The 26486-nt window shown below is 53.7% G+C and overlaps 1 protein-coding gene across 3 annotated transcripts; it reads left to right on the top strand.

Annotated features, from left to right (window-relative positions):
- Window positions 1–378: 378 nt before the first annotated feature.
- On the top strand, window positions 379–25984 carry CLU (clusterin). Of its 3 annotated transcripts, none has more exons than XM_072985932.2 (9): window positions 379–485; window positions 10361–10475; window positions 15298–15446; window positions 18439–18606; window positions 19275–19731; window positions 21638–21751; window positions 23233–23459; window positions 24680–24864; window positions 25733–25984. In XM_072985932.2, the coding sequence occupies exons 2-9, from the start codon at window positions 10388–10390 to the stop codon at window positions 25737–25739; spliced, it is 1395 nt and encodes a 464-aa protein (XP_072842033.2). In that variant the 5' UTR covers window positions 379–485; window positions 10361–10387; the 3' UTR covers window positions 25740–25984. The 3 variants fall into 3 exon arrangements, with proteins under 3 accessions (XP_072842033.2, XP_078237420.1, XP_078237415.1); XM_078381294.1 differs by lacking the exon at window positions 379–485 and adding an exon at window positions 8597–8629; XM_078381289.1 differs by lacking the exon at window positions 379–485 and adding an exon at window positions 9251–9352.
- Window positions 25985–26486: the final 502 nt, after the last annotated feature.

Raw genomic sequence — 26486 nt, forward strand, 5'->3', positions numbered from 1 at the left:
ATCCGGAAACCTCCAACTAGTATCCAGGACTACAGCCTCTATCATCCCCAGCCGTGGCGCCGCTTGCACGCTGGCTGGCGGCCGAGGCAGCCCCAGTCTTGGGGGGAGCCCGAGGGGGCAAGGCGGTGAGAGCAGGAGGAGGAGGAGGAGGAGGCCCCGGGAAGCCTCCCCCCCGCCCCACCGCCGCCGCCGGGTCCGGGCCATCATCCTGCGGCGGAGGCTGCGGAGCGACCCCCACCCCCCCCTCGCAGCCGCGGAAACCCGGCGGCCGTGGAGCCGGGGCGCCCCCTGGCGTCGAGTGGCCGCCGCGCCGCCGGGATGCGGAGCCGAGGTCGGGATGGGGGGGGAGAGGGGGGAGGGGAGGGGAGGGGAGGGGGAGGGGGAGGGGCTGCCCTATAAAAAAAGGGACTCCGCATCCGCTGCGCCACGGATCGCCTGCCCGAGGAGGAGGAGGAGGACGCGGAGCCGAGCCCAGCCGAGGCAAGGTGGGGAGGCCAAAGAGGGCAGGATGCGGCCCTTTTGGGAAAGGGGGGAGACGGGAGGGCGGCCAAGCCCCCCCTCGCATCTCGCAAGGACCCCCCGCCCGCTCCGCTTCTCTTGTTCCCCCAGAAGGCAGGGTGGGGGTACCTGCTCTTCCCCGGGGGGGTGTTCTTTGGGGGGGGGAAGGGGCTGTAATAAGTGCACAGGAGGCAACGGGGAGGGGGAGAGGACGCCCCTCGTTTTTAAAGACAGCGGGGGGGCCTCCCCTCCCCTCTCCCTAGCAGGGCGTCGTTCACACGTGCACCAAAGGTCTGCGGCTGCAAAGCGGGGATGCATGCCGCCGCCCCCCCCTTGGTCCGGAGGGTCCCCACCTGGTGGCGTTTCCTCCATCATCTGCCGTTTGCTTTGCATTGGGATGGCGGCGGCGGGGGCGGGGGGGGGGGGAGGAGAGGAGAGCGTCCTCATCCTCGCGGGCGCCAGGCGTCACGTGTGAGTGGCGACTCCTTAGGATTCCCACGAGGCGGGCAGCGCCCCATCTCTCGGCAGCCCCGTGTCTTGCGCCCCTCGCCGGGAGAAGGGCCGGCCATCGCGCAGCGGGCGGGGGGGGGGGAGGGGAGGGTCAGCCGAGGCTGGGACGGAGCGGGGGGGGGGCGAATACACGTGAGAACGCGCCCAGGCGCCGCAGGGATTCCAGGGGACGTCCGGCCGGGGTCGCCGGGGGGGGGGGTAGATCTCTCGGACGGGGGAGCCGTCGGGGAGCCTTTGGGAGTCAGGGGTCCTGGGGGGGTCCTTCCCCCAGGGGCCAGCCCCCTCCTCTCCCACCTCCTCTCGGGGAGACTCCTTTTCTTGAGGGGCGGGGGGGGCAGGACAGTCCCACCAAGGACCTGCTGCCACTGTGCGCCCCCCCCTTTCTTGGGCATGGGGTCCGGGGGGGGCCCTCCGGCTGTGCCAGGCCAGACCTTGTACAGAGGAGGGCTGCCCTTTCCTCTTTTTGGAAGTTGAACCCTTTCATTTCTTCTTATTTTTATACGGGGGGGGTGACACACGCCACCCCATCCTGGGGGTGAAACCTGCCCTTCTGTGCCTTCTCAAGCCATGGAAGAGCTGCGAGCACCCCCTGCGCTGGGAGAAGCACCTGCCCTGGACGTGGACAGCCCTTGGGCGAGGTGGCCGTTTATCCGAGCCCTTCTCCATTGAGCCCCCTCTAAGTTGCCCCCCACACACACCAGTAATTCTGCCTTCATTGCAGCTCCGGAACAGTTTTGTGCATTTCTTTTCTGCAGATCACCTTTCATCAGCTGTGTTTCTTTTCCTCGGTGGGCAGGCTGTACAATACAGGGCACTGACCGTGCCTCCCTCACAACAGCCCTGCAGAGTCGGCCACTCTGGGGCTCAAGCGTGGGAACAAAGGCCCTGGCGACCGTTGGGCCTCGGTGGGGACGAGAATGTGGGGCTCAGCAATCCCACCGTCTCCCTCCTCCACCACTCTGGCCTGCAGTGGGAAGGTGCTGGTTCCTAGTGGGCAGGATCCTGGCCTTCTCCTGCTTCTCAGCTGCTCCCCTCCCCATTTCACTCCAGGCTCAGGGCAAAGCGTGGTTCCCCCCCCCTCCAGGTTTGGTTCCCTGTGTGGGACCTCAGGGTGGCCCACCAGGTTTCACCGAAGCTGGAGATCAGGGCCGAAGAGGGTCGGATGAAGTGACTCGGGTGCGAATCACCCTTTGGAAGGCTAGGACAGGGTGTTCCTGACCCGACCTGGGTCCGCAGACAGGGAGGCTTCAGAAGGGGCCTTGTGCCTCCCGGGCTTCCTGCTGCTCCACTGGGTGGCTCCAGGCCTGCTTTTTCCCTACTGGTTTTTCTAACATTCCCGACTCCCCCTATCACCGGCTGCCTGCCTGAGGCTTTCCAGGAGATGCTGCTGCGGCAGGAAGATAGGTTTCTGCCCCAAGGAGCTTACAGTCTACAAATGGGCACAGGGCTGCTACAGAGGAGGAGGAGGAGGAGGAGGAGGAGGAGGAGGAGGGAGCCTGGGATAAAGCTTCAAACTCCGCCGTGTCCACGACACCCCCAGACCTGGGGGGGTGGGGAGAGAACGAACGGGCGACCCCCATGGCTCGCCTCTTCTTGCTTCCGGCTGGTCACGGGACCGGCACCTTCCATGCCTCCCCCCCCCCTTTTCCAGTAATCCTTGGAGAATCCGCACGGTGATCCGTGTCGCGTCCTCTCTGCAAACGGGACTGCTGAGGTTGTGGTTTTTTTAATTAATACTATTTTTAAAGGAGGCAGTCCTGGGTCCCCTTGTGATTGCCAAGCAGAAGGTGACTCATCACAAGCCGCTCGGGCCAGTTTCCCTCTTGGGGACGGGCGTGGGGAGGTGAGGGGTGGCGGTGGCAGCTTGTAGGGCTTCCGGGGTGGGGGGGCTCCCATGCACGGCAGGCTACTTTTTAAAAAAACCCTTTCTGTTCCTTTTGCTGGGCCATCCCGGATGCTTGGCCCTTTCTCTGCGCCGCAGCATCCGCCGAGCCTGGCAATTGTTCTAGATCTTTACCCCCCCCCCCCGCGCCAGGGCGAGGTGTCCCTGAGATGGAGGAACGCTCCGGTCACCGTTAATCACTGCTTTTGTTCTCGGGCACCAGATAGCTCTGCTTGAGAGTTCAAAGGACCCCAAGGGAAAGGTGCCAGCCAGTGGCCGGCTGGGGCTGCAGAGCGGAGACGTGGGCTGGCCTTGCGGCCTTACATGTGCGCGCATACCCATGCACCAAAGAAGCCAGCGCACACGCGGGCACTCTGGGGCGTGTGTGGGGTCCCCTTTCTTCGGAAGCTGCAGCAACGAGCTCTTGTCCTCAAAGGCTCTTAAACCTTTTCCGTCTCGGCCTCGTCTCCCTTCTGCCTGCATCGGCTGCCAATGGGCCCTGCAGGCTTCTCCCTTCTGTATGCCTGAGAGCTAGAAACTTGCCTGCTTCTTTAGAAACATGACGTTTTGGGCTGCTGGAGAGTAACAAGGTTTGGTAGACGCTTTCCCCCGGAAAGCAGCCAGCCTACAATTTAGCCGGGGAACACCCGTGGGTCGCCTTCTGGGTGGCGAGGGTGCTGCCTGGAAGGTGATGCTTGCCCTGATGGCCAAAGGCTTTCCTGACGTTGCTGCCCTGGCAGGTGCGAAGGAAGGGCCCGGTTCAGCCCCAGCAGGTTCCCCCGCGGGTTGCGGAGAAAGAGGGTGTCACCTGGCGACCGGCAGCGAACACCTGTCAGCAGCGGAAGCTGCAGAGGCAAGCGGGGGGGGGGGCTGGGGAGAGGCAGATGCTCCTTTGCCACACCTCCTGAGGAATCAGCTCTCTGGGACCTCTGGCGAAGAGTGCCTCTGAGCATATGCGGAGAGACTCGCTGAGAAACCAGGGCCTGACGATGGCGGGTTGCCAGGAAGGCTTTTCAGTCAAAGAGCCGTGAATAACATTCTCATTTTAGAAATGGGGGGGGGGCAGAGAAGGAGATGATGGCCGAGTCACTCAGAGAGGGTTGGTGATGTGGGGTCCCTGTAGGGAAAGGGGGGGGCGCTGGCAGCGGTGGTGGTGGGGGAGGCATTTGGCTTCCTGGACCGAGAACCTGGCTTGCTCCCAGACCCCTTTCGGAAGCTCCCTGGAAGGAAGGGGTCCTTGCAAGGAACTGAAGTCTGTGCGGGGCTCCGAAAAGAGGTACCTCTTTTTTTTTGGCCTACAATTCTCAGACTTCCCTCCCAGGTTTTGTAGTCCAGAAAGTAACTGTCCCCAACTTGGCAGGCACTCCGTGACTTGCAAGGGCGCCGGGTGGCACCAGACTTTTTCCAGCGGCGTCTCCGTGCGTCTCGATTGGAAGGGCATGGCTGAGTGGGAAGGGGGGGGGCGGTGGTGGTGGTGAGGGCGCTCAGGCCGGCCGTCTCAGAGTTGGCACAGGGTGAGAGTTTGGCAGAAACAGAAATAATTGCACGCCCCCCCCCCCCCGTTCCCTCCTCCTTTTCTTCCCCGTCTGGCGCCTTATCTCCAGCCGGGGCTGGTCCCCTTCCACCGGTCCCTGCCTCTTTGTCTCCTAACCTTCCCTGGGGCTCCCTGCCAGCTGCCTTGGCTTTCTCTGCCTTCGGCTCCAGAAAAGAGCAGCACCAAACCGCCTCCAGCTCTTCTCTGTGGCTGGAGCCGTTCCCGGGGGGGGGGCGATTTTTCTGAAGGGTGCCAAGTCACCTGCCCTAGGCACCCCTGCACCGACTGGCCCAAGGCACGTGCCCGCTGCTGTGGGCAAAGCAGAGCCAGCCTGGGTTCTTGGGAATGGCCTGAACCCCGAGGGGGGGGACGACTGAGGCCCCCCAAGACTCAAGGGCCCCTTATGGGCTCTAAAGGGGCTTACACTGCTTTGCTGGGATCCTGAGGGCTCCAGAGTCAGGGGGCCGGCCAGCGGTAGGAGAGAGACGAACCCGGCCGTGCTGCTCAGAGCAGACCGACAGAATCCTGCATGATGGAGAGAAACTGGAAGGGCGTTTCCCTTCCTCCCCTTTTAATCAGCATTAGAGCCATCAGCAGAGAGAAGCGGGTGGGCGAATCAGGACCAGGGAAAGAGTTTCTCTTCCCATGGTACATAGTTAAACTGTGGAACTCAGTGCCACAAGATGCAGTCATTGTCTTGCCTTTGAAAGGGGATTCATGGAGCGAGGGGCTGTCCGTGAATTTCCTCCAGGATCAGAGGACAGGCCCGCCCTTCAGCACCAGCTGCCTGGGTCACAAACTCCCTAGGTGGGTTCCTTTCTCTGTGTTTGACAGGCTTCCCCTCCCCCTCCCTTCGAGAGACACACGGAGAGGTGGCAGGGGGGCTGGAGGTGCAGCGGGTGGACTGGTGCAATGCACAATGCACAACGCGGGGTGCTTGTCTTGTGCACCGGCATTCCGCCGATTCATCGTATAGTGCTGCTGGTATTTATTAATATTTATTTTATTTAAAATATTTCTATCCTGCCTTTCTCCCCAAAAGGACCCAAGGAAGCTTACCTCATTAAAACAGTATTTAAAAGCTAAAAACAGGAAGTACACAAATATTTAAAAAAAGAATTAAACAAATATTACAGCATATTGAAATGGTAACAAAGACCAGTATTAAAAATGTTTAATTTACTGCATTTTTAAACCATGTGTGTTTAATTCTTGAGCGGCTTTGGGTATGGTGAGGGAGAAAGGCTGGAAGGGAATAAACGAACAATGCAAAAACAGAGGGGGCTTGGCAGCTAAATCAAAGCAAATCTCCAGGTGAAAGTTTGGTTCCGGTACCATTGTGAGCCTTGGGGAAGAAGGAATGCCAGGAATGGCCACTGGCCGCCGGGTAAGCCCCTCAGGCTCTGCTGGAATTCCCTCTTCCTGCAGCTATTTAAGGCACAGGAGCCCCATCCCATTTTACACATGGCCACCGCGGTAGTGCCAATACTGTACCTTGTTTAGGCCTTGGATGGGGTTCTCCTGCCTTTGGAACGGCCACCTATCTCTCTGTGTGTCTTTTCCTGTTGACCTGCTACCTGAGATCTTTCAGCCAGAGGGGCCACAGGTGAACCTGGCTCCTTATGCCTTAGAAAGTGTGTGTGTGTGTGGGGGGGGGCTCTGCTGTTGAAAGTGGGGCAGTCGGCTTGACTTTCCCACGCTGCAGAGCTCTGTGTAGGTCAAGGATTTAAATTGTTTCCCCTTCTTAGAGTTGCTGCAGGGACTTAAAAGGAAACACATTTTTCCCAAGGCTATATTCCAGCACGAGGCAGTCCGATAATCCTGGCACTCGAGCAAGGAGGCTTTGTTGATGGACCCCCCCCCCGTGCCCCCCTCCCTTCTTCCTCCCCCCCCCCCGTGAGTGGCTGCTTTGATGTTCTCCTCGGTAAGACTGCTGTGTTGCTGGGGACCTTGCCTGTCCCTGATGGTGCTGGTGATAAATGAGTCAGGAACCTTCCCCTCCATCCCCAGGAGGCTCTTCTGAACATTGTGCATTGGGTTCTTCTTCTTCTTCTTCTTCTTCTTCTTCTTCTTCTTCTTCTTCTTCTTCTTCTTCTTCTTCTTCTTCTTCTTCTTCTGTCATAAGAACCTAAGAAGAGCCCTGTGCTGGATCAGGCCAAGGGCCCCTCTTAGTCCAGCTTCCTGTATCTCCCTGTGGCCCCACCAGATGCCTTTGAGAGCACATGAGACCACGATATCCCTGTCTCCTGATCCCCCCTCTTCCCCTGCATCTGGCCTTTGGAGGTCCCTTCCTTTGAAACCTGATGATGATCCATCCCCATCATGGCTTGTCCTTCAGGAATCTGTCCAATCCCCTTTGAAAGGCCTCTAGGCGAGATGCCATAACCACATCTTGTGGCAAGGAGTTCCACAGATTTACAACCCATTGGGTCAAGAAATAGTTTCTCCCATCACTCAACTGGAATGGATGTCCCCTGGTTCTGGTATTCTGGTATCTGTCATGGAGTCCTTTATTCTGAAGGGAAGAGGAAGGCCAGTCCCCCGTCTCTCCCCCCCCCCCCGCTCAGGAATCTTTGCAAGCTGCTCTTCTACCAAGTGAGAACTTTGCTCCATCTCGTCTCATAGGGTCAACTCTGACTGGCAGCATCCAGGGCTCTCCCAGCATTTCCGACACGATTCTTTCCTCACCATAACCGGGGAGATTCCTGGTGTTCCCTGAGAATTTCCCGTCTGTTAACCAGCATTATCTCTGCTTGGCTTCCAGAATCCAAAAAAGGTGGAGTTCATGCCACAGTGTGATGGGTCTGTCATTATTGGTACGGCCGGGACTTTTACAGCACACTTTTTTATTTTTTATTTATTTATTTGATTTATACCCCGCCCAGTGGGGTTTGCTCTTTGGAAATCTTGCACAGAGCTGCAGCTTTGCTTGATTAAATAACCCGTTGAACAGATTTAAAGGTACTTTTCCTGAAAAGAGCCGCGTTGCAGACAATAACAGATTCACGACAGCATGGACTATAAACTGCAAGAGCTCACACTGTGATAAAGGTGGTTGTCCTAAACACAGCGGTGTCTTGTTCTGCTGCAGGTTGACACCGCCGGCTGTTTTACGTGCCGTAAAGTCACGTCTGACTTGGTAGCAACCCACAACAAGGCTGCACCTTGGACCGTTTGTCTCAGAGAAAGCAGCAGGATTTATAAGTACTGTACTAATATTGTTGCAATGGTTTGAAATATGGCCTAGCGTAGGAAATGGTCTGGAAGGGGACGAGTAGGTGGACGTTTCTTGGAGCATGTGCAGCAGCCTGTGGCGGCCACATCAAAAACCGCTGGTTTGCTCGCTGTCCTCGCCTTTCAGAGTCTTGTTTTTTCTCGTGTGCCATTAGGCAGAGGTGGTTGACTGACTGGAACATAGAATGAATTGCTGTGTTCCCCCCCCCAAAAAAAGACAAGGTCTTATGTTAATTTTTGCTCCAAAAAACCCATTAGGGCTTATTTTCAGGGGATGCTTCATTTTTTTCATGTACAACCATCTACATTGATTCTAATACAGTCCTGTCCTCTTCTTCTGGTTGCGGCACAAGGGTGGAGGGCGGGGTTTCACTTAGGTGGGGGGGATTTTGAGAAATGTAGTCCAAAAAGTAACATATTTGTTCTGGTGTGCACGTTGCATGTGCTTGTACATTTCAGAGTGAAACAAGATGTAGAAAATAAGGGTGGTGTTGTATATTTTTCTGCATCGCATTTCACTCCAATCCACGAATGCTTATTCCCAAAAAGAAAGAAAGAAAGAGGAAAGGAAAGGAAAGTGTGCCGTGAAGGCGTCGCAGGATGCACCTCAGCTTTTCTCTCTTCGGTTGAGAGATGTGTCCATGACACTGGGGGCCATCATCTCCACACACCTTCACAGAAGGCAATAGAAGGCAGTGAATGGATGGACGCGGTCCTGCCAGCTGCCCCCTGCCAGGGTGGACCCAAAGAGCAGTAGGTTCACTGCTTGTTTCTAGAGAGAGTTTGCACTCGCTTTGGTGCAGCAGCGATATTTTTCATCCTTCCGATTGTCCGTCCGTGCTCATCTGCATCGTTGCTCTTTGCGTGCCCTATGCAGTCCGGGTTTTCCTGCAAACTGCCGTGCTCTGGATGAGTCCCCAGCTCTCCGTGGGTCTTGCAGGAATGTCCTGATGATGTCCAGTGTGATGAAGGTACGGTGGTCCTGCCATCGGGGGGGCAGGCTGAGCCCTTGCACCCCCCCTCCAAATGCCGCCTGCTGTCTCAGAGGGTGCAGAACCTACTGGGATGATTTCCCCTTGCTCACGCATGACACCCCCCCCCCTTCCACTCTGAGAACGGCGTGTCTTTCTGCAGGCCTTGAATGGAAGAGGCGGCTGTTACGCAACTCTTCCCGAAATGGGCACAGGAGCCGAGTAATCGGAAAGCAGATTTTTTTTTCCCACGCCCCCCCCCCCCAGTCCCTCAGCCTTGTGGAATCCAGGCCGGCTGGCAATGGGGGCGAGGAAAGGCAGCCAAGACTGTTATCTGTAGCAGCCTTCTGTGCGGTACTCCAAAAGAACAGGCCGGACTCGGAGCATCTTGTTCTCCTCCTGGCCTTGTGGATTTTGCCAGCTAGCTGGCCGGCTTCTTTTGGGCGGTCCTGGGTCTCCAAGGGAGTGGGAAGCCACATAAACCACGGCCACTTCTACAGACCACAGGGGTGCCTTTCGGCCTGAACCGCTGCTTCAGCCGATGCAAAATGTTGTGCCCCTTTTGCTGAAAAGAGCAAAACGGTTTGGGTTTGCGCTCAGCTTTCTTCTGACCCCCTGGGTTCCCTGTTTGCTTGAATGGCTAGACTCCTCCGTGGGTGTTGGCTGGGGCGGCCGCGATCCGAGGAGCGCCAGGCGGGGAGTCTGAAGGGCAGAAACCGGACTGTGAGCTCACCCCTCTCTCCTGCCCAAATTCATTTGAACCTGAGCACTGGTTTATTTATTTTAATTTATAGAGCAGGGGGAAAAGCTGCTTTTGACTCAGGATGGAGCTTTCTGGCGGATACGGGTTTCCTTAAATGTTGGTTTGAGCAGGGAGGCAGGAGGATGCTGTTTCAAGCGGTGTCTTCTTTCAGAGACCGTTATTCTTCCAGTCTGAAGGTAGGGGGAACCCAGGGAGATGCTGCAGGAAAAGGAGTTTTCTGCAGATAGATGGTAGAAGCAACTGCAGCTTCTTTAGTTTGGGCAGGGAGGAGGTGTTTCCTCCTTGGGTGAAGAAAACCTTGGGTGCCCACGTGGGAAGAAGCACGTTGCATTGTTCGACTCTCACGGCAGCCCCAGGTACCGTGGCGGTGACTTCAGAGCCAAGGCATCTGGCGCGGCTGCCCCAAAGGCACGTTCGTGCATGTCCGGCGTGGTTTCGGTGGAAGCCAAATGCAACCGAGAAGGAGCGGCGATTCTTAATCTTTGGCCCTCCTGCTGATTTCCTTGAGCTTGTCATGCAGCTTTTATATAGTCTGGCCAGCTTGGGAGAGCTGAAGCCCCAGACCTCAGGAGGACAAACGCTTGAGAAAAACTGATGTAACAAGACACCCCCCCCCCAAAAAAAAACCACACTGCAAAGTAAATGGGATGATAAAGCAGCCTTGAAAACTCGAAAGCAGACGCCACCGTAACAAATAGTATTCCAGACGGTCAGGCACAACGCAAAACTTACAATCGGGAAGAGAACTCAAGTGGCAAAGGGTTCCATAGGCTCAGCACTGCCATTACAAGGTCTTGCCTGGATTCTCGTTTTTCCGTCAAGCAGATGGGTTCAGGTTTTTAGCAGTGAAAACGGGGGATAAACACACTGGGTGTCTCCTTCCCCAATTCCTTCTCACATGAAATCCAAAAGGCTGCTCTCCTTCGACAGCGAATTATTGTGTCTCTCCTGTCTTTCTGTTTCTGCAGGAACCTTGGATTCTTTCTCCTGAGAAAATGACCCCTCCTTTTCTGCTGCTGCTGCTGGGACTCTTCTTTTTTGGGGATGGGGGCCACTGTCTTGTCCCTGCTGAGGAGCTGCAACGTAAGTGTGTGTGTGTGTGTGTGCGTGTGTATGTGGGAGGGAAGGTGGAGGTGGAGGTGGTGGGCTCTTAGCAGAGGTCGCAGTGAAGTTACTTTCTCTGTTCCCAAAGGGGGGATTCTGAGACGTACCGTGCAAAAAACTGCACTTTGCCAAGCTTCAGCGGTCTCAGTCCTGTTTGTTTTTATTGCATGGGTACCAGATTTGGGATTCTTGGGCCTTCAGGAGAAGGCGGTGTCCTTTTTGAGGGTTTGGGCAAAGAATCTGGAAAACCTTTGCTAGGAAACTCTGAATGTGCCAGCAACCAGGTGCGTTTTTTTTCCCCATACGGCCTTATTCCTGGGCATGGAAACTGGAGAGAATGAGGTGAGGCACAGGGAAAAAAAAAAAAGGAGGAGTTTATTCCTGTGCCCGTAATTGATGCCCAGCTGCAGGATGCCCACTTAGGCCAAAAGCACAGCACCTCCCCAGACCCTCAGCCTCAAAACAGCCCCAGCCCCCGTTTTGTCCAACGAGGCACCGTTTCTGAAGCAGCCGCCTGGACCGTGAAGTCACTTCCCCGCACAGTGACTCACAGGCAGCTTGTGGCTTGTTGACGGGAGGAGGGGGGGATTAATTCTGCTTCGTCAGACCTCGGTGTTTTGCTCGTGTGGCCCGATTATGCAAGAGGCAAGCGTGCAGGACGGAGGCTGGCAGTTCTTGCTGGTAGGAGGGGGGGGGCAGTGGCCAAGGGGGGCAGCTTAGCGCTTCCAGAGGCGGAAGTGTTTGTAATGCCAGTCAGGAGGGTTCGGGGAAATGGCGGCAGCGGGGGGGGGGGTTGATTCGAGAAAGGACAGGACCAGCAGAAGGAGGGATCCTTCTCTTTCTGGGCCTGATTGAAATTCACGGCAATGTGGGATCTCAGCTAGGAAAGACGGCTTTTGGGAGTTTCAGCATTTACAGAACATCTCAGCCAGCAGAGCGCGAGAGCCCGTGGCCCCAAAGAGGGACAAAGAAATCCTGCTGAGGCAGAATTCTCCTCGGGGAGCATCTCTCCTTCCCTCGCTTTCTCTGCCGGATCGGACGGTTCCAAGCACAAAGTGGCGGAGGAGACACCTAGGCTCAGTGGTGGGATTCAAATAAATTAACAACAGGTTCTATGCCTGAATGGCAAATAAATAAACAAATAAATAAACAAACAAACAAACAAATAAATAAATAAATAAATAAATAAATAAATGCCCAGGACAGTGGGATCCGATGAGAGTTTCTTCTACAGTGGTCTCCCTACTGCCTATCATCACAACTACTTCTCACATGATTAACATATCTGGATAAGTGTATCTGTTTGGGCATGCCGCTGCTGTTAACCTCACCATGGGCATGTGCCAAACACACACACACAAACAAACACACACCTCACAGTGGGTGCTTATGACCAGGTTTGACAGAGAACTGACACATCTCTCCTTCCCTTTACCTCCTGTTTCACCCTATAGCTCACCAGTAAAAATTGCTTCCATCCCCTTTCCTGCTCCTGAAATGACTGTTGTTGTTACCTGGTGGCTGCCTTTGCACACCCGTTGAGGAGTTCTTCTCCCCCCCCCCCCCCCGCTTCCTTCTGGCTTGGAAGGTATGGTCTCTTTTCAATCTGTTGCCACTCCACCTCAACTCCACCACCTCAATCGGTCCAGAACACTGCCAAAGAGCCTGAAAAACCCACAACAGCCAATATCAACAAATGCTTGATTAGTATGCTCTCATGTATGTCTTTTCTGGAGAATGCTGCCTTCTCATGATGGTCCCTCCCCCTCGGAGTCCCTCCGGTCCCCCCCCCCCCCATGTTGACCTGTGGTCAAGATGCGTCTGAATGTCTGGAGAGAAGAGATTCAATTCCCCTTATCTATTGATATGTTTATGTGTTTTCCTTTCTTGGCCCTGGATATATGGCCTTCAAGAATAGTAAGTCTTACTAGTGTTAAAATACTGATAGCTGTCTTCCTCCTTCTAACAGAGTGGGCCATCTCTGTGTGCCATTTGTCTCCCGAAATTGTCAGTTTTGGGGCAGGATGAAGAGTTCTTTGTTATTCTAAATGAGGCTTGGAGGTTTCATCTCTTTGTGGTGTGAGTGACTTTTCTATTGCATACCTTGCTTGCGTGGATCAGTGAGACTGACACTGGTTCATGCATTGGATATTCTCTGGGATTTAAAAAAAACTGTTTCTAGGCAGAGCAACAGTCTTATGTGGTACCTTTAACTTGGAAAAAATCATAGTAAAACGAGGACGGTTGTTTGTTTGACTGAAGCAGTCTCACCCCAAAACTTTTTCTCTCTGTGTCCTGCCCTCATGCCTTGTCAATCACCCCCCCGCCTCCAGTGACATCAAGGACTCATCCTCCCCCCTCTTTCCACCAGTGATACCTCTGCTCTTTCCTGGGCTTTATCTCTCTCACCCATATCCCACCTCATATGGCTCAGTGTGGAGTGGGAAGGGAGGCAGTTAATTGTGCCCCCTCCCCCTCGCTCATCGCTGGTCACCTGGCCCCTCCTCCTTCATTCATCTCAGGCCAACAAACGGTTCTAAGAACCAATAGTACATTTAGGAAGCGGTTCTATAGAATAGGTGAGAACCTGCTGAATCCCACCTCTGCCTAGGCTCGGATGCCTGCCTACGGAGAGCTCTGTTTTTTCTAGCGTGCATCCCACACCCGCCACACGTCTAGAGGCTTCTCGTAGTTCTGCTCCCAAAAAGTTCCTTTTCTCGGCTCAGAGGGGGGCGTTGTTGGCTTCTCCCAAAACCGTTTGGGCGGAGCGACAGAGGCGTTGAACGGCCCACGTGCCCTTCGCCTTCAAAGGTGGCCAAGCGGAACACCTCTCAAGGGGCCTGTTCCCGTTCTTTCTTTCCAGGGCCTCTCCTTTGTGTCCCCTTTGCTAAGTTGTCCCTTGTGTGCATGTGTGTGTGTGTGAGAGAGAGGTGTGGAGTGTTTGGGCACAACCTCTCTCTTTTCCCTCTCAGCCTCCTTGGAAATGGCTTGGGAGGGGTGCCAGTCAGATGAATGTTGGCCGAGAGCCACCTGGCGCTTTTGCGCCAGCCGTGAGAGACAATTGTGTCTTTTTTTGGCGTGTTGATGGCAGCTTTAGTTGCAGTCTTTTTCCTACACACAGAGAGAGAGAAAGAGAGAGAGAGAGAGAGAGAGGTTTTCACTTTCTCGTTCCCTCGCCCTTCCTTCCTGACCACGGGCGTGCGGCACGAAGCACAGGGGCCAGCAGCTGTGGGCAAGGGGGGGCCCCCTCTGCCCTCGACAAGGGCTGGTCACCTTCTCCTGGACCCACTTTCTTAGTTCCTAAATGGCTGCACAACTCATAATAACGTCCCGCTTGTTCCTGACCAGCAATTAAAATAGATCAGGGCTTGGATGAGAGGCTTCCAGGCTTTCTGTTGAAAATGCGACATTCATTGAGTTCTGCTTGCAGCCAAGAAAGGGGGGGGGGGGCGTGCAGAGGATGCCAGGGAGCAGCCACGCTGGGATCGACCTTGCTTGGCCTGCGCCAGGCTGCGGGTCCATTGGGTCGATCCATGCCTGTTCTTACTGGGAGCAGAGCCTGAGCAGCGGCCCCTTCTCCACGCGGCCCCTTTCCTGGTGCTCTTTTTACTTCTGCGCCACCAGGCTGCTTCCAAACTTAGGGTGACTCTGCTGAAGTCCGTGTGATGTTCAAGGAGGGTTTTACCCTTGCCATCTGCCCCCCATGGGCTTCTGCAGCCGAGCGAGGTCTTGAACCCAGGACTGACATTCTCTCTCTGACACTGGCTCCTGGGCATCAGCTGCAGAGCCCTATATGACCCCATTAATAACTGCTCAAGAGGAGGTTTTCCAGCCCTTCACCTGGGATCTTGGGGTGGGTGCAAGGAGGAGCACCCATCCTCAGTTAATCATTATTTTTCTTTGAGGGGGGGGGGAATCCCAGTGTGGTGTATGTAGCGGATAGAATGATGTGCTAGGACTCTGTTCAAATCCCAACGTGGCCACAGAAATTCACTGGGGGAGTAGAACGGGTAAAACCACCCCTTAAACATCTCACTTACTTTGAAAGCTCAGTTAGGGTGGCTGTACGGGACAGAACCCGCTTAATAGAACAGAACACACACAGCGATCCTCTGAGAGACCCTCCCCCTGAAGGGTTTTTTTAATTAAAGGTGCTTTTTAAAATACGTAGTTTTAGTACTTCTGCAAATCTTGGGGCTCCCTGAGTCTACAGAGATTCCCTTTTTGTGAACATGGGACGTGCTCGGGCTCCAGAAGGACCCGCACCTTGCAGAGGAGATCACGGTTGGCCTGTTGGAGTGTCTCCCCCCCCCACCTAGGGCATTCCCAATGTGTTAAGACTACAACGCCCTTTTTCCACAACTTCTGGGCTGTGGGAGAATGGGATTTGTAATCCAATGGTTGAGAAGGCACCAGAAATTTATTTTATTTTATTTTATTTATTTAATTTATACCCTGCCCATCTGGTCTTCCGACCCCCCTTCCGAAGGGGGACACTTCTATAAAAGAGATGTGTGTTGCATTTGATTATAACCCAAGTTTGCCTTGAAGCCTGTTTCCCCCCCCCCCCCCCGATTGGGCTCAAGTAGCTCCCCGTAGCCCAGAAGGCAACAGCCGACCCTCCTCAGGCCTAAACGGTTGAACTTTTCTGTAAAGACGCTTCCCGGTTGTTGTTGAGGAGGCTCTTCTTCAGAAACTCCCTGTTGGTCCTTGATGAGGATGCTCCTTAAGAAGGGATTTGTGCCGCGGTGTGGGGCTTTTGTCCTGCTGAGGGAACTCACCCCACCTCTCCCCTCCTCAGAGCTGTCGGAGACGGGAAGCAAGTTCATTGACTCGGAGCTGGAGAACGCCATCAACGGCGTCCGGCAAATGAAGGCGCTGATGGAGCAGACCAGCAACGACCACCGGGAGATCTTGAACAGCCTGGAGGACACCAAGAAGCAGAAGGAGGTCGGTTGGTTGGTCTCTCCTTCAGCTGGGGTGCTGAGGCAAAATTCCCCTCCAGGACCCCTGCCGACCTGAGGTCCAGTTCCTCCCCAGCGTGGTCACTGCGTTTCCCAGTGAAACAGCACCGGACCGGCCCCAAGTTTGCAGGAGGATTGAATCCGTTCTGTGGTTTAGTCTGAATGTTACATCCAAGGTGTAAAGTAGGGGAGGGAAGCCTTTAAAGTTCAGACTAAAACCCAAAGCAAAAGTAGCACCCCTATGTGTTCCTGTGTTCTCAGGAAATATTGTCTCATTTTCTGTTTTATTTGCCACGGGATATGTTTCAAAATCTTAATTTCTTTTCCTTTTATAGTGGATCCCTTATCTTGCCTATTTCTTAGAACTTTTTCTCAAAATACCCTTCTCGTGAATTTAACATGAATTTCTCTGGGGAGTTTATTATTCCTGGTATATGCTGTATTAATTCTTTGTGCTGTATCTATATTTTGCTGACTTCTTCTGGTCTCTTCTGTTACCCAAATGGGTTGTTTTTTTCTTTATATCCTGGGGAGAGGGACCATGAGAGGAGAGAGAGAGAGAGAGAGCGCCCAGCCAACTAGTGACAAGCAGACCATACATTCAATAATTTTGGGTTAAGCGCTATTCATGTCACATTTATTGATGAGACCTAAGACATAGGATATAAGACAAAAGGCACCAAGAGGCCTCTCATTCATCCTTCCCATTCACTCAAGACACTTATCCAAAAGACCCTTCTCTGGAGGGTGATCAGTCTTTCGGTAAGAGCAATGGGAGCAATTCTTGCAGCGCAGTCGAAGCCCACCTGTCTCTTCCTGGGTCCTCCTTCTGATAGGCATAGAACTCCCTTGTGGGCAAGCAGGGGGTCAGACTCTGGTTTCCTGGGCAGAGACAGCCTGTTGCCATGCAGGAACGCTTCCTTTCACGTGTACAGCTTGTTCCATCAGACTGGGCTTCAGCTGGCCTGCTTCCTCTTTCTTGTCTAGACAGCTGGTCATGGCCTGCCTTCTTCCTTTTTTTCTATCTGCACAAACAAGTCCACATTTAGAATGTTCTTTCCACATCTGCGGTTCCTTACTGATCTCAAAACCCTTGCAATTCTTTGCAGACTTGTATCAGGCTCGCCATCCTGTCTTTCCTTGCAATTTCTCCATCTTCTCCTCAGGTCTGGGGTGCTGGTCTTTCTGGAAGCCCCACACACTCTGTCACACTCTGTCACTCATAACACATCTCCATAAGTGGGGCAAAAAGAATTAGTTACCTATTGCACTATTTCTTCACCTTTTTGTTCTGGAAGATTCTGGAATCTTAAGTATGAGGTTGGCTCGTTCCACTTGTATCTTTAGCAGCTTGATTTCATCTTGTTTTCTTTCATAATGTATCACTACCAGCTCTGCATTCATAATCTCCATTTTTTCCTGTTTTTTTAAAAAGGCTTTTTCTATTTTGGCTATTTCTTTTTTATTTTCTATAATTTGGAGTTTAATATCAGTCATTTGTGATTTTAAATCTTTGGTTTGTTCAGATAGCTGAGCCATTCCTCCTTATATCTGCTGTAATCCTGTGGATAACATATTTTGCATGCTCTGTTGTCAATCAATCGTTAAGTGTTTCTTGCTCCAATAATTTCAGACTTTGTTTTTGCACAGGTGAGCCTCTTGAGTTTTCTTCTTCTTCTTTTCCTACCTTCGCTGCCATTTTTCAAGTTTTTAAAAAATGCTGTTTGGTTTTTTTCATAGCAGGTGTTGCTGTTGCCTTACTTTACATTCAAGCAACACTGTTTACATTGCCCATCCAAAACAGAGATTAGCACTTCTCTCTCCCTAAAATGTTCTGGCAGCCACCAGTCAAATCAATGTGTGTTTAAAATAACAGACCATGCCTTGAGGCAACTAACATTAGCAGTTCAAGCTTTCTCTCCAGCCTCAGTAATTAGGGGTAGGCCCTTCAATCAAAGCTGTTCTGGACTACAGGAGAGGAGGGTCCCCTCCACCGCAGTGCCAGTGGAAACAAAGGTGCCTCCGATTCGGTGATGTTACACAATCTAAGACTCTTCTTAAGTTGCAAAGTTCAAAAGTTCTATTTTCTGATTCTAGCTTTCTCCATCAGCATTGTAATTAGACCATTCACTAGATTAGACTATCTCATGGGAGCGGGTCTTTGCCTTTGACTAAAACAGTTCATTCACCAAAGGACTTTCTCCCCTCCTCCCTCTTTCTCCTTCTCTTTCTTCTCCAGCCTGATCAAGGCTGAGGGATGGGGGAAGGCTCGCTTCTACTGCAGCTCAAAGAATTACAGGATCTAATCTGCTTTCGCTAACTCGTTAAGCCCAGCTTTTTCTGGGTTATTGTTTTAGGTCCATAAAGGTTTCTTTATATAAAACACATCTCTTGATTAACTGGTCAGGATATTTTCCAAAATCCTTCTGTATTCGTTCCCAGCTCTTTTTACAATATGGCTTCCTCCTCGGTTCGTGCACTCAGATGTGACTTGGGGGGGGGGGAGTTGGCTTCTGCCAACTTCCCTCCCTTTTGTGTAGTTTCTGCTGCTTTAGAAACTGCTTTTCCTAGTGGATCTTCCTTTTGTCCTCTACATTGGGGGCCTCGAAACTGAGGGCAGTTTCCTGCAGTTAGAGAACAGCCTCTTTCCCTGCTCTTCCTTCATCAGATGTGTTCCCTTTGGAAGTGTTTTCATACTTACACCTTTTTACTGCTCGAGGGAGCACTCCTTTCAGAAACAGATTTCCTGACTGTGATCTTGAACCTGGTTATACGTCCTGGGAGGAAACCTGTTGGCCACCACCAACTCTGCTTCAAGGGAACCATGTTCCCAAGCTCTGGAAACAGGATCCTACCCATTGATCTCAAGATCTTAAGGCCTTCTTGCAGCTGCGTATCCCCGACTCCAGCCTCTGCCTCCTCGGTGAGAGGCAGGGCTTTGTTTGGAAGGAGAGCTAACGGGTAGGTTTCGTCCCCAGGAGGCCCTCATGCTTGCAAAGGAGGTGGAGAAACAGCTGAGCGAGAAGGAGGTCTGCAATGAGACCATGCTGGCCCTTTGGGAAGACTGCAAGCCTTGCCTGAAGCAGACGTGCATGAGATTCTACACCCGGACATGCCACAGTGGGGCCGGGCTGGTCGGCAGACAGGTGAGCTAGCCAAACCCTGGACGGTGGGGGCGTGTCTGCGTGAGGGTGAGTTTGGTGCTTTTTTCCCCCTCCCAAGATGCGGTGAGGGCAAGAATGGGATTCTCATGAAACTGGCCATTTCCCTACCGAGACCGCAATGAGCCGATCCACGCTTTCCCCCTCTTACCTGGGAATTGGTCTCTGTGCAGCAGCTTTCCTGCCTGTTCAGCAGAGCATCGTCCCACCCTTTAAAGACCGGCGGTCAGGAACAGCTGGCGGCTTGAAGGGGAGCTTTTTGCGGGGGGGGGTGGCTCTTGTGGCAGCTGAAGGCCTAGGAGGAGCAGGTGCGATGACCCTCTCTGGGGGGGGGGGGGATATTCTTTTATTTAAAAAAAACCCTGTGAGAACCGAGAAGAAACGGCATAAAAAGAAAAAGAACGGCTGTCGAAATGTAACACTAGAAAGTAACTGGAAAAATGTGGCTGTTCCGTTAGTGCTACTCCTTGCATCGCTTTCTGAAAAGTAACTCTGTTGCCTCCAGGAGAGGAACTCGTTGCTGGGCACCGTTCGCTCGTAAGGTTCCGTTTTCATGTTCTTCTTCACGGACAAGGAGCCCCATTTTACCCATCCCCCCAAGCCTTGGGCCGTTCCGTCCTAACCTTTTGCCGGCTTGCTCCCCTTTTCTTCAGCTGGAGGAGTTCTTGAACCACTCATCCCCCGTCTCCGTCTGGGTCAACGGAGAGCGGATCGACACCCTGATGGACGCGGACGAAGAGCAGGGCCGGCGGCTGGACGACCTGGAGGAGCGCTACAGCCTGGTGGAGGACGGGGTGGACCAACTCTTCCAGGAAAGCAGCCGGGCCTACGGGCAGTTGTCTCCCTTCTTCCGCCCACCCTTTGGGGGTTTCCAGGACCCCGTCCGCAGCATCCGCATCCCGTACGCCGGCACCCGTATCGCCCGGAGCGCGTCCCCCTACCCCTTCTACCCGAGCCCGTACCACCACGTGCACCAGGATTTCCACCACTTCTTCCAGCCGTTCTACGAGATGACCCAGCGCCTCTTTGAGGGAGCGCAGAGAGCCATGGAGAGGGACGGCCAGTGGCTGGACGGGAGTACCGGGCCTTTCCTGGGAAGACTCCCAACAGGTGAGCCGGGAGGAGGGGGGAGGGGAGTCCTCGGCTGCTGAGCCTACCTGGATGGCCGAGCATCCTTCAACGGCCTCCCGCCTTGCAGATGGGTGGAAGGCACTCCCTTCTCTCCCTATATGCCAGGATGGATGGGTTTATCCCTCCAGAGTCATGCTTTCATCCCTACAGAATGACTCGGTCTAGCACAGAGGCAACCTGTGACATCATTATCTCCAGGATACTCCCCTCCCTCCCTTTTATGTGTGTGTGTGTGTCGGGGGGGCAACTTCCGGGGCCTGCAGAGGCGACCACTGCCCCCCCTTCCGTGGTGCCACAGGGAGGAGGGAGTGAATGTGACACTTTTGCACCCACCTCTTTGGAGGACAGGGTTGTGCTCGCTTGATGCTCCTGTGCAAAGCATGGACAGGCCGCTCCGTTTGCAGAATGGACTGCCATGCCCAGAATTTCCCAGGCAGCCGCGTGGCCATTGGGTGTTGTAGTCCAGGCAAGCAAGGCTTCTCAGCTCTGGTCCCGTAACCTGGGTCATGCTTTGGGATGTCTGCCATGCATGAGCAGCGGAGCAGCCGTTGGCCATGGTGCCGGCTGAGCCTCCTCTCATGTCGGTGGTGGTCCAGGAATGGCTGCTGTCCTGGCAAGCAGCAGGTGGGTTAATCACAGCCCTGCCGGGTGGATTTCATGCCTCCAGGGGACTCAGAGGCTGGTTTGGAGGTCACTTGGCCATTCTGCAGATTGATAGGAAAAGGGAAGGGTGGGATGATGGGGAGGGGAAGGAGAGGATGACAGGAGCCGGTGGCTCTGCCCGCTAATGGAATGGCAAACCCACTCTGCTTCGGGGTAACCTAGGAAGAGCGTGGAATCTCTGGTCAGCAAGTCATGGGGTGGGGTGCCAAACTCAGCTTTGAGAGAGGAGATGAAAACCCCCACCTCACTTCACAGGCATCATCTCCACTCCACGAGTCTGAGGGATCTGGCAGGGGTGGGCCCTCTCAGCCAGGGTCCTGGCAGAAGGTGGAAGCCTGGCCAAAGAGGCTGATTTGTGGTGGTTGTGGGTTTTTCAGGCTCTTTGGCCGTGTTTTGAAGGTTGTTCTTCCTAACATTTCGCCAATCTCTGTGGCTGGCACTCTTCAGAGGACTGGAGTCGGAACAGGTCCAGAGTACAGAGTTCCAACTCCTGTCCTCTGAAGATGCCAATGGCCACAGAGACTGGCAAAATGTTAGGAAGAACAACTTTCAGACCACGGCCAAAGAGTCCGAAAAACCCACAACAACCATTAGATCCAGGCCATGAAAGCCTTCGCGAATACATTAGGCTGATTTGTATCGGTTTAATACATTTATTTAAAACTGTTGCGGTTATGCATTTAAAAACCTGCCACAGTGGGTCTTAGTTATCTGAAAAATGAGTGTAACTTAAAAAGGGGGCCTGACCCGGTGGCCAAAATTTTCAAAAATGTTTTGGGGGGTTATGGGCAACCAAAACTGTCTCCCCCCCCCCGGGCTCCTAGAAGGCACAAGGAAAGAAAAAAGGGAGGATGTGGGGCAGCCCTCAATGGGATGTGGCAAAATTGTGAGAAAAGGATTTTTGAAGGGAAAAGGGTATGGGGGGGAAGTTGCTCTTTTTCAGAGGACTTGGGGGCTAGAAGGTCCCAGGAAGGGGGCTGTGGCATGCAGAAACGCCCCCGGGGTACATCGTGGTGGCTTTCCATATTGGGTTACCCTGAAGTAGAGGAAGGTGCCTAACCGTGGGTGGGCCAAGCCCGCGGTGTCCCTCTGGCTAGCCGCCGGGGCTTTCTGGGGTCCCTCTGAGCTTTACTCCAAGTGGTGCTTTAAGCTGAAGCCATGGGGAGGCCCCACTGGGGTGGGCACGCCTGGTGACCTTCTTCCTGTTTCTCCCCCCGGGCAGGGACTCCCAGTCCAAACGACAACCGCATGGTGTGCCGTGAGATCCGGCGCAACTCGGCCGGCTGCCTGCGAATGAAGGAGAAGTGTGAGAAATGCCGGGCCATCTTGGATGTCGGTGAGTTGGGGGCTCGGAAAGGGGACCATCGCCCCCCCCGTCCACGGCAGGGTGGTGGTGGAGACGGTGGTGGCCTCGGCACCTTTAGGTCATGAAGAGCCCTTGGAAGAAATCCTTTTGGGCAGGCGGAGGCAGGCCCCAGATTCCCTCCGCTCTTGTGGCCAGAAGCAGAATAGAAATGGAGCTTGTGACCTGATGGAGCCTTGTGGCACAGCGGTTAAACTGCTGTCCTGCAGCCAAGACTGCTCACAACCCAGGCTCAACCCCAGGTCGCCAGCTCGAGGTGGGCTCAGCCTTCCATCCTTCCAAGGTCGGTAAATTAAGTACCCGACTTGCTGGGGAGGATGTGTGTGTGTGTGCAATGTGTAGCGTGCATAACTCACTTGTAAACAGCCCAGCAAGTTCTTTAAGTGCCCTGGGGTGGAATATAAGCAGCACACTTTGCTTCTATGATGAGAGCTGCTTCTAGTTGGAGACTCTAGAAATGGGAAAAAGCAGAGTTTAGGTTTCCTGCTTTCTGGATCTTGGAAAACAGAAGAAGAGGAAGGGGGACCTTTGTGATGCTTGCTGGTACAGAGTTCTCTTAAGAGGCAAAAATGGAAGCATCACGCTCCCTTTAAGCCCCATACCTTTCTTAGGGTGGGTGTCCCCATGGGTTTAATGTCAAAGGTGCCGCACCACTTTCGCTTCGCTTTGCTTCCTTTTTCTCTCTTCACTTCTGTGGAGTTTGGCCTCCCTCTCGTGTCGTCTGCTCTGACTGGCAGCTGCAGTCCCTCCTTTCTGGGATTCCTCTTGGCTGAGGGTGGACAGCCTTTTTTTCCCCCCTGTGGAGCAGCCCCATGTTTTACCTGTTTTGTCACCCAAGGCGCCGCTGCCCGATGGGTTGAGTTTGGGTTGTGGGGAGATGGTCACCTGGGGGGAGGGAAAGGAGCAAATCCCAGCAAAGAGGTTCACGCCTTTTTAGGAGCTGTTGTACAGAAGGAAGGACACGTCATCATGGGCTCAAGTTAGAGGAAGCTGGATTTTTTTTGTATATCAGGGAAAACGTCCTAACTGTTAGAGCAGTACGACAACGGAACCCATGACCCCAAGGGGGGGAGGTGGTGAGCCCTCCAAGGCTGGAGGGATGGAGTTCAAGAGAAAATGGGACCACCGTCTGTCAGACCTGTTTTGATTTCGATCCCTGCCTTGAGCAGGAGGTTGGGCTCGATGGCTTTAGAGGCCCCCTTCCAACCATTAAGTCTGTGATGTCAAAGTCCCGCTCACCCTCCCTTAGTCACAGCTCTGCTTGGGAGGCTCAAAGGCTCTCTTGGGTTAAAAGGTTTGGTGTCTGCATGCCCATGTGGACCAGACGTGAGGCCAGCTGTAGAGGCCAACTTGATCTTTCTGTTGACCTGGAGGGGTTGCCGTCTCCTGCAACATGACGGGCTCTCTTCTGTCCCTCCTCTCTTCCTCCTCTGTTCGCCCTGAATCCCACACAGATTGCTCCCAGACGGATCCCGAGCAGAGCCAGCTGCGCGAACGCTTCGAAGACGCCATGCGAATCGCCGAACGGTTCACCCGGAAGTACGACGACCTCCTCAAGGCGTTCCAGGACGAGATGTTCAACACCACCGCCCTCTTGGACCAGCTGAACCAGCAGTTTGGTTGGGTGTCCCGACTCGCCAACGCCACTCGGAACAGCGACAAACTTCTGCAGGTCGCCACGGTGGGTCCCCACTTTGTACACTTGGGGGGGGCACTGCCTGCCCCTTTGCTTGGTCTTCCAGAGCCAACGTCAGGGAGGAATCTCTGCCCTTTGTTCGCACGTTAGCTTGAGTCCTCCAGGATTTTCCGTTAAAAGCAGGATCTTAGACCACGGGGCTGGGAGGGGGTCGTAAATGGTGGAGGCAGCTCCAGATGTGCAGAAGGAACATCTTCGGGAAAATGCTCAGTGCTCTTGCATTCCCTTCTTGCTGGGCTTTGGACCTCAGCACGCCTCTGCTGACTTTGGCTGCAGCCACAAGAATGTGGTCCTTGATCCAGACCAGCCTTCCGGGCCCTTTGCTTCTCCTTCTTGCCAATCTCTTCCCGTTTATTTCACGTTGAACAAACAGCGGCATCAGTCTGTTCTTCTGCTTTCTCATTCTGTGACTCCTTTTGTTCCTCAATCCATGAAAGCATTCTGGCTTTCTGGAATGTTATGTGTTTCATGGCTTCTTGGTCTTTGCTTGTCTTTGCTTGAACGTTTCTTCCTTGGTCAAGCTCCTCATCTGTGAAATTCTTCGCGTCCTGCTGTGTTTAGTTTGCTAACGTTATATGTTTATAGACATCTTGCATTTCTTGGCATAGAGGAAAGGTTATTAGGCCAGTTTGCATGGAATCCCCAAGCTGAATATGCCTTTGGAAGACATCTTGATCAGAGCCTGCTGAAGTAACATTTTTTTAGACTTACCGACTCTCAGAGCCAGAGTCAGCCGGTCTCCAGGTAGCAAGACCTTCTCAACAACCGTACGCTTGGGCATTCCTCCTTACTTTGATAAGTACACATATAATCATGTGATAAAAGGAAGATGGGTTGGTTTGTGACTGTTGGCTGTGCGGTCTGGGGGATGGAAGCTGTGGTCGAAAAAAAAAGAGTAACTTTTCCAGTCATGGATGTTGATTGCAAGGATGGTTCCGGGATTTGCAGCATGCCCCAAAGAAGGCCGGGTACGCCATCAGAAGAGGGGGAGGCGACAGGCGGAGCCCCTTGATAGCTGTCGGGGGGGTGGGGGTGCATCCTAGGAATGGTCGTTCAAAACAGACAAACGCCCTCGCCCTCGCCCCTGCTGTCCCGTCTGGATGCAAGGGAGGCCGCCCTTTCTTCCTTTCGTGGTGCGACTGTTTTCCTGAACTGCCGTGGGGGCTGAGAGCCACTGACTTTCCCTTTTCCTCTTTTCTTCCAAGGTCATTTCCAAACCTGCCAGTCCCGGGGACCAGGCGAAACCCTCTGACACTCAGGTCACCGTCCAGATCTTTGACTCGGACCCACTGACCATGACGGTGCCGGGAGATATCCCGCTGGACGACCCCAAGTTCATGGAGTTGGTGGCGGAGCAGGCGCTGCGCGAGTACAAGAGCAACAATGAAGTGTAAGCAGGGGAGCGGGACCCAGGGGTTTTTTTGGGGGGGAGGAGGGAGAAGCAAGCATCCTGTCATCAGTGGGAGAGGGTTCCAGACCCATCGCCTGACCCTAGCGGTGCAATCCTGGCAAAGCCATAGCAGACTGCTCTAGGAGATGGCAGGGGTGGGTGGGATTGGGGCCATTGAGAGTACTGTGCTCTGAAGACTTTGGTGAAGCTACAGACGCCTCTGTTTCAGAACGTAAGAAGAATCAGACCCAAACTGGCCTTCCAAATGTCCCACATTTTGTTCACCCAGCTGGCCATCCAGTGGGAAGACCCCCTGCGTCTTCTGCCTCTTGTTTTCTGTCATAGAAAAGTGATGTTGGAAGGGGCCTCTAAGGCCATCCAGTCTGCCCCCCTGCTTGGTGCAGGAATACAGATCAAAGCAGACCAGACAGAGGGTGGTCCCATTTTCTCTTGATTTCTTCCAGGGTTGGAGGGCTCACCACCTCCCGAGGTCATGAGTTCCATTGTTGTACTGCTCTAACAGTTAGGAAGTTCTTCTTGATATTCAGCCTATATCCGGCTTCCTATACCTTGAGCCCCAGGTTGCGTGTCCTGCACTCTGGGAGGATCGAGAACAGATCCTGCACCTCCTCCGTATGATAACCTTTCAAATCTTTGAAAAGTGTTATCCTATTTCCCCTGATGAGATACATCTCATGATCCCAGAAGTGAGGCGAGTAGTCCCCCTGACTCACAGCGGATGATGGCTCTAGTTTCCATGAATCCATCCAGTCCCCTCTCAAAACCATCTTGTGGCAGTGAGTTCCACGGATTGTTTCATCTAGGACAGCTCCATTTCACACATCATGATTTTGTTCTGTTCCAACAGGGAATAGCTTTGCCGTCACCTCTGGACCTCAGGCCACGAGAAGGGAGAGGGACAGAGAGAGAGAGAGAAGCCATAGCCTCCGGCCGTTCCTGCCTCCTCGCCTCAGTGCTCCCATAGAACCACGGAGGACCCTCACCCAACCAGCCCCTTCTCTGTCTGCATTCGTAGTTTACACACTGTGTTATCGCCTGCCCTATTTTTGCTGCTGGGTCTTCTTTGACCCAAAACTGAAATAAAAGATTCTAGACCCAACACTCCGGCTCTTGCTCTGTGTCTCTGTATGCACGTGTGCTCCTGGCTGTGTGAGAAAAGGGGTGGGGGGCTTAGGAACAACATGGCGTTTCTGTGGGGCACCGTTGAGTTGAAGCACAATTTAGGGGGTCTTGAGGCAACGGGGAGTGAGAGCAGATTTGATCTGTCCAAGCAAGGAACCGCCCCAAAGTTTGCTGCTCCTCTTGGGTCCGTGCACCTACCTGGTCGAGAGCCTTTTACCTAGGCACAAGATCTCCTGAAGGACGGCGAGCACATCTCTTGGACTCGCCTGTTTCTGCCCGGCTCCTGGTTTGGATCCAAAAACGTCTCTTCTCTCGTCTTTTGCCAGCAAGCCACGTTTTGGTCCCACTCATGGGAGAGGTGAATAGCAGCCCAGCAGCCCCGGGGACTCTTGATTCCTTCAGCTGTTTTCTGCTGGCCTGCATGACGGCAGGAGACTCTTCTAGCTTCAAAAACTAGCGAGCGCTGAGCCACTGAAGCC

Source organism: Pogona vitticeps, chromosome 1 (assembly GCF_051106095.1).
Source record: "Pogona vitticeps strain Pit_001003342236 chromosome 1, PviZW2.1, whole genome shotgun sequence".
NCBI lineage: Eukaryota > Metazoa > Chordata > Lepidosauria > Squamata > Agamidae > Pogona > Pogona vitticeps.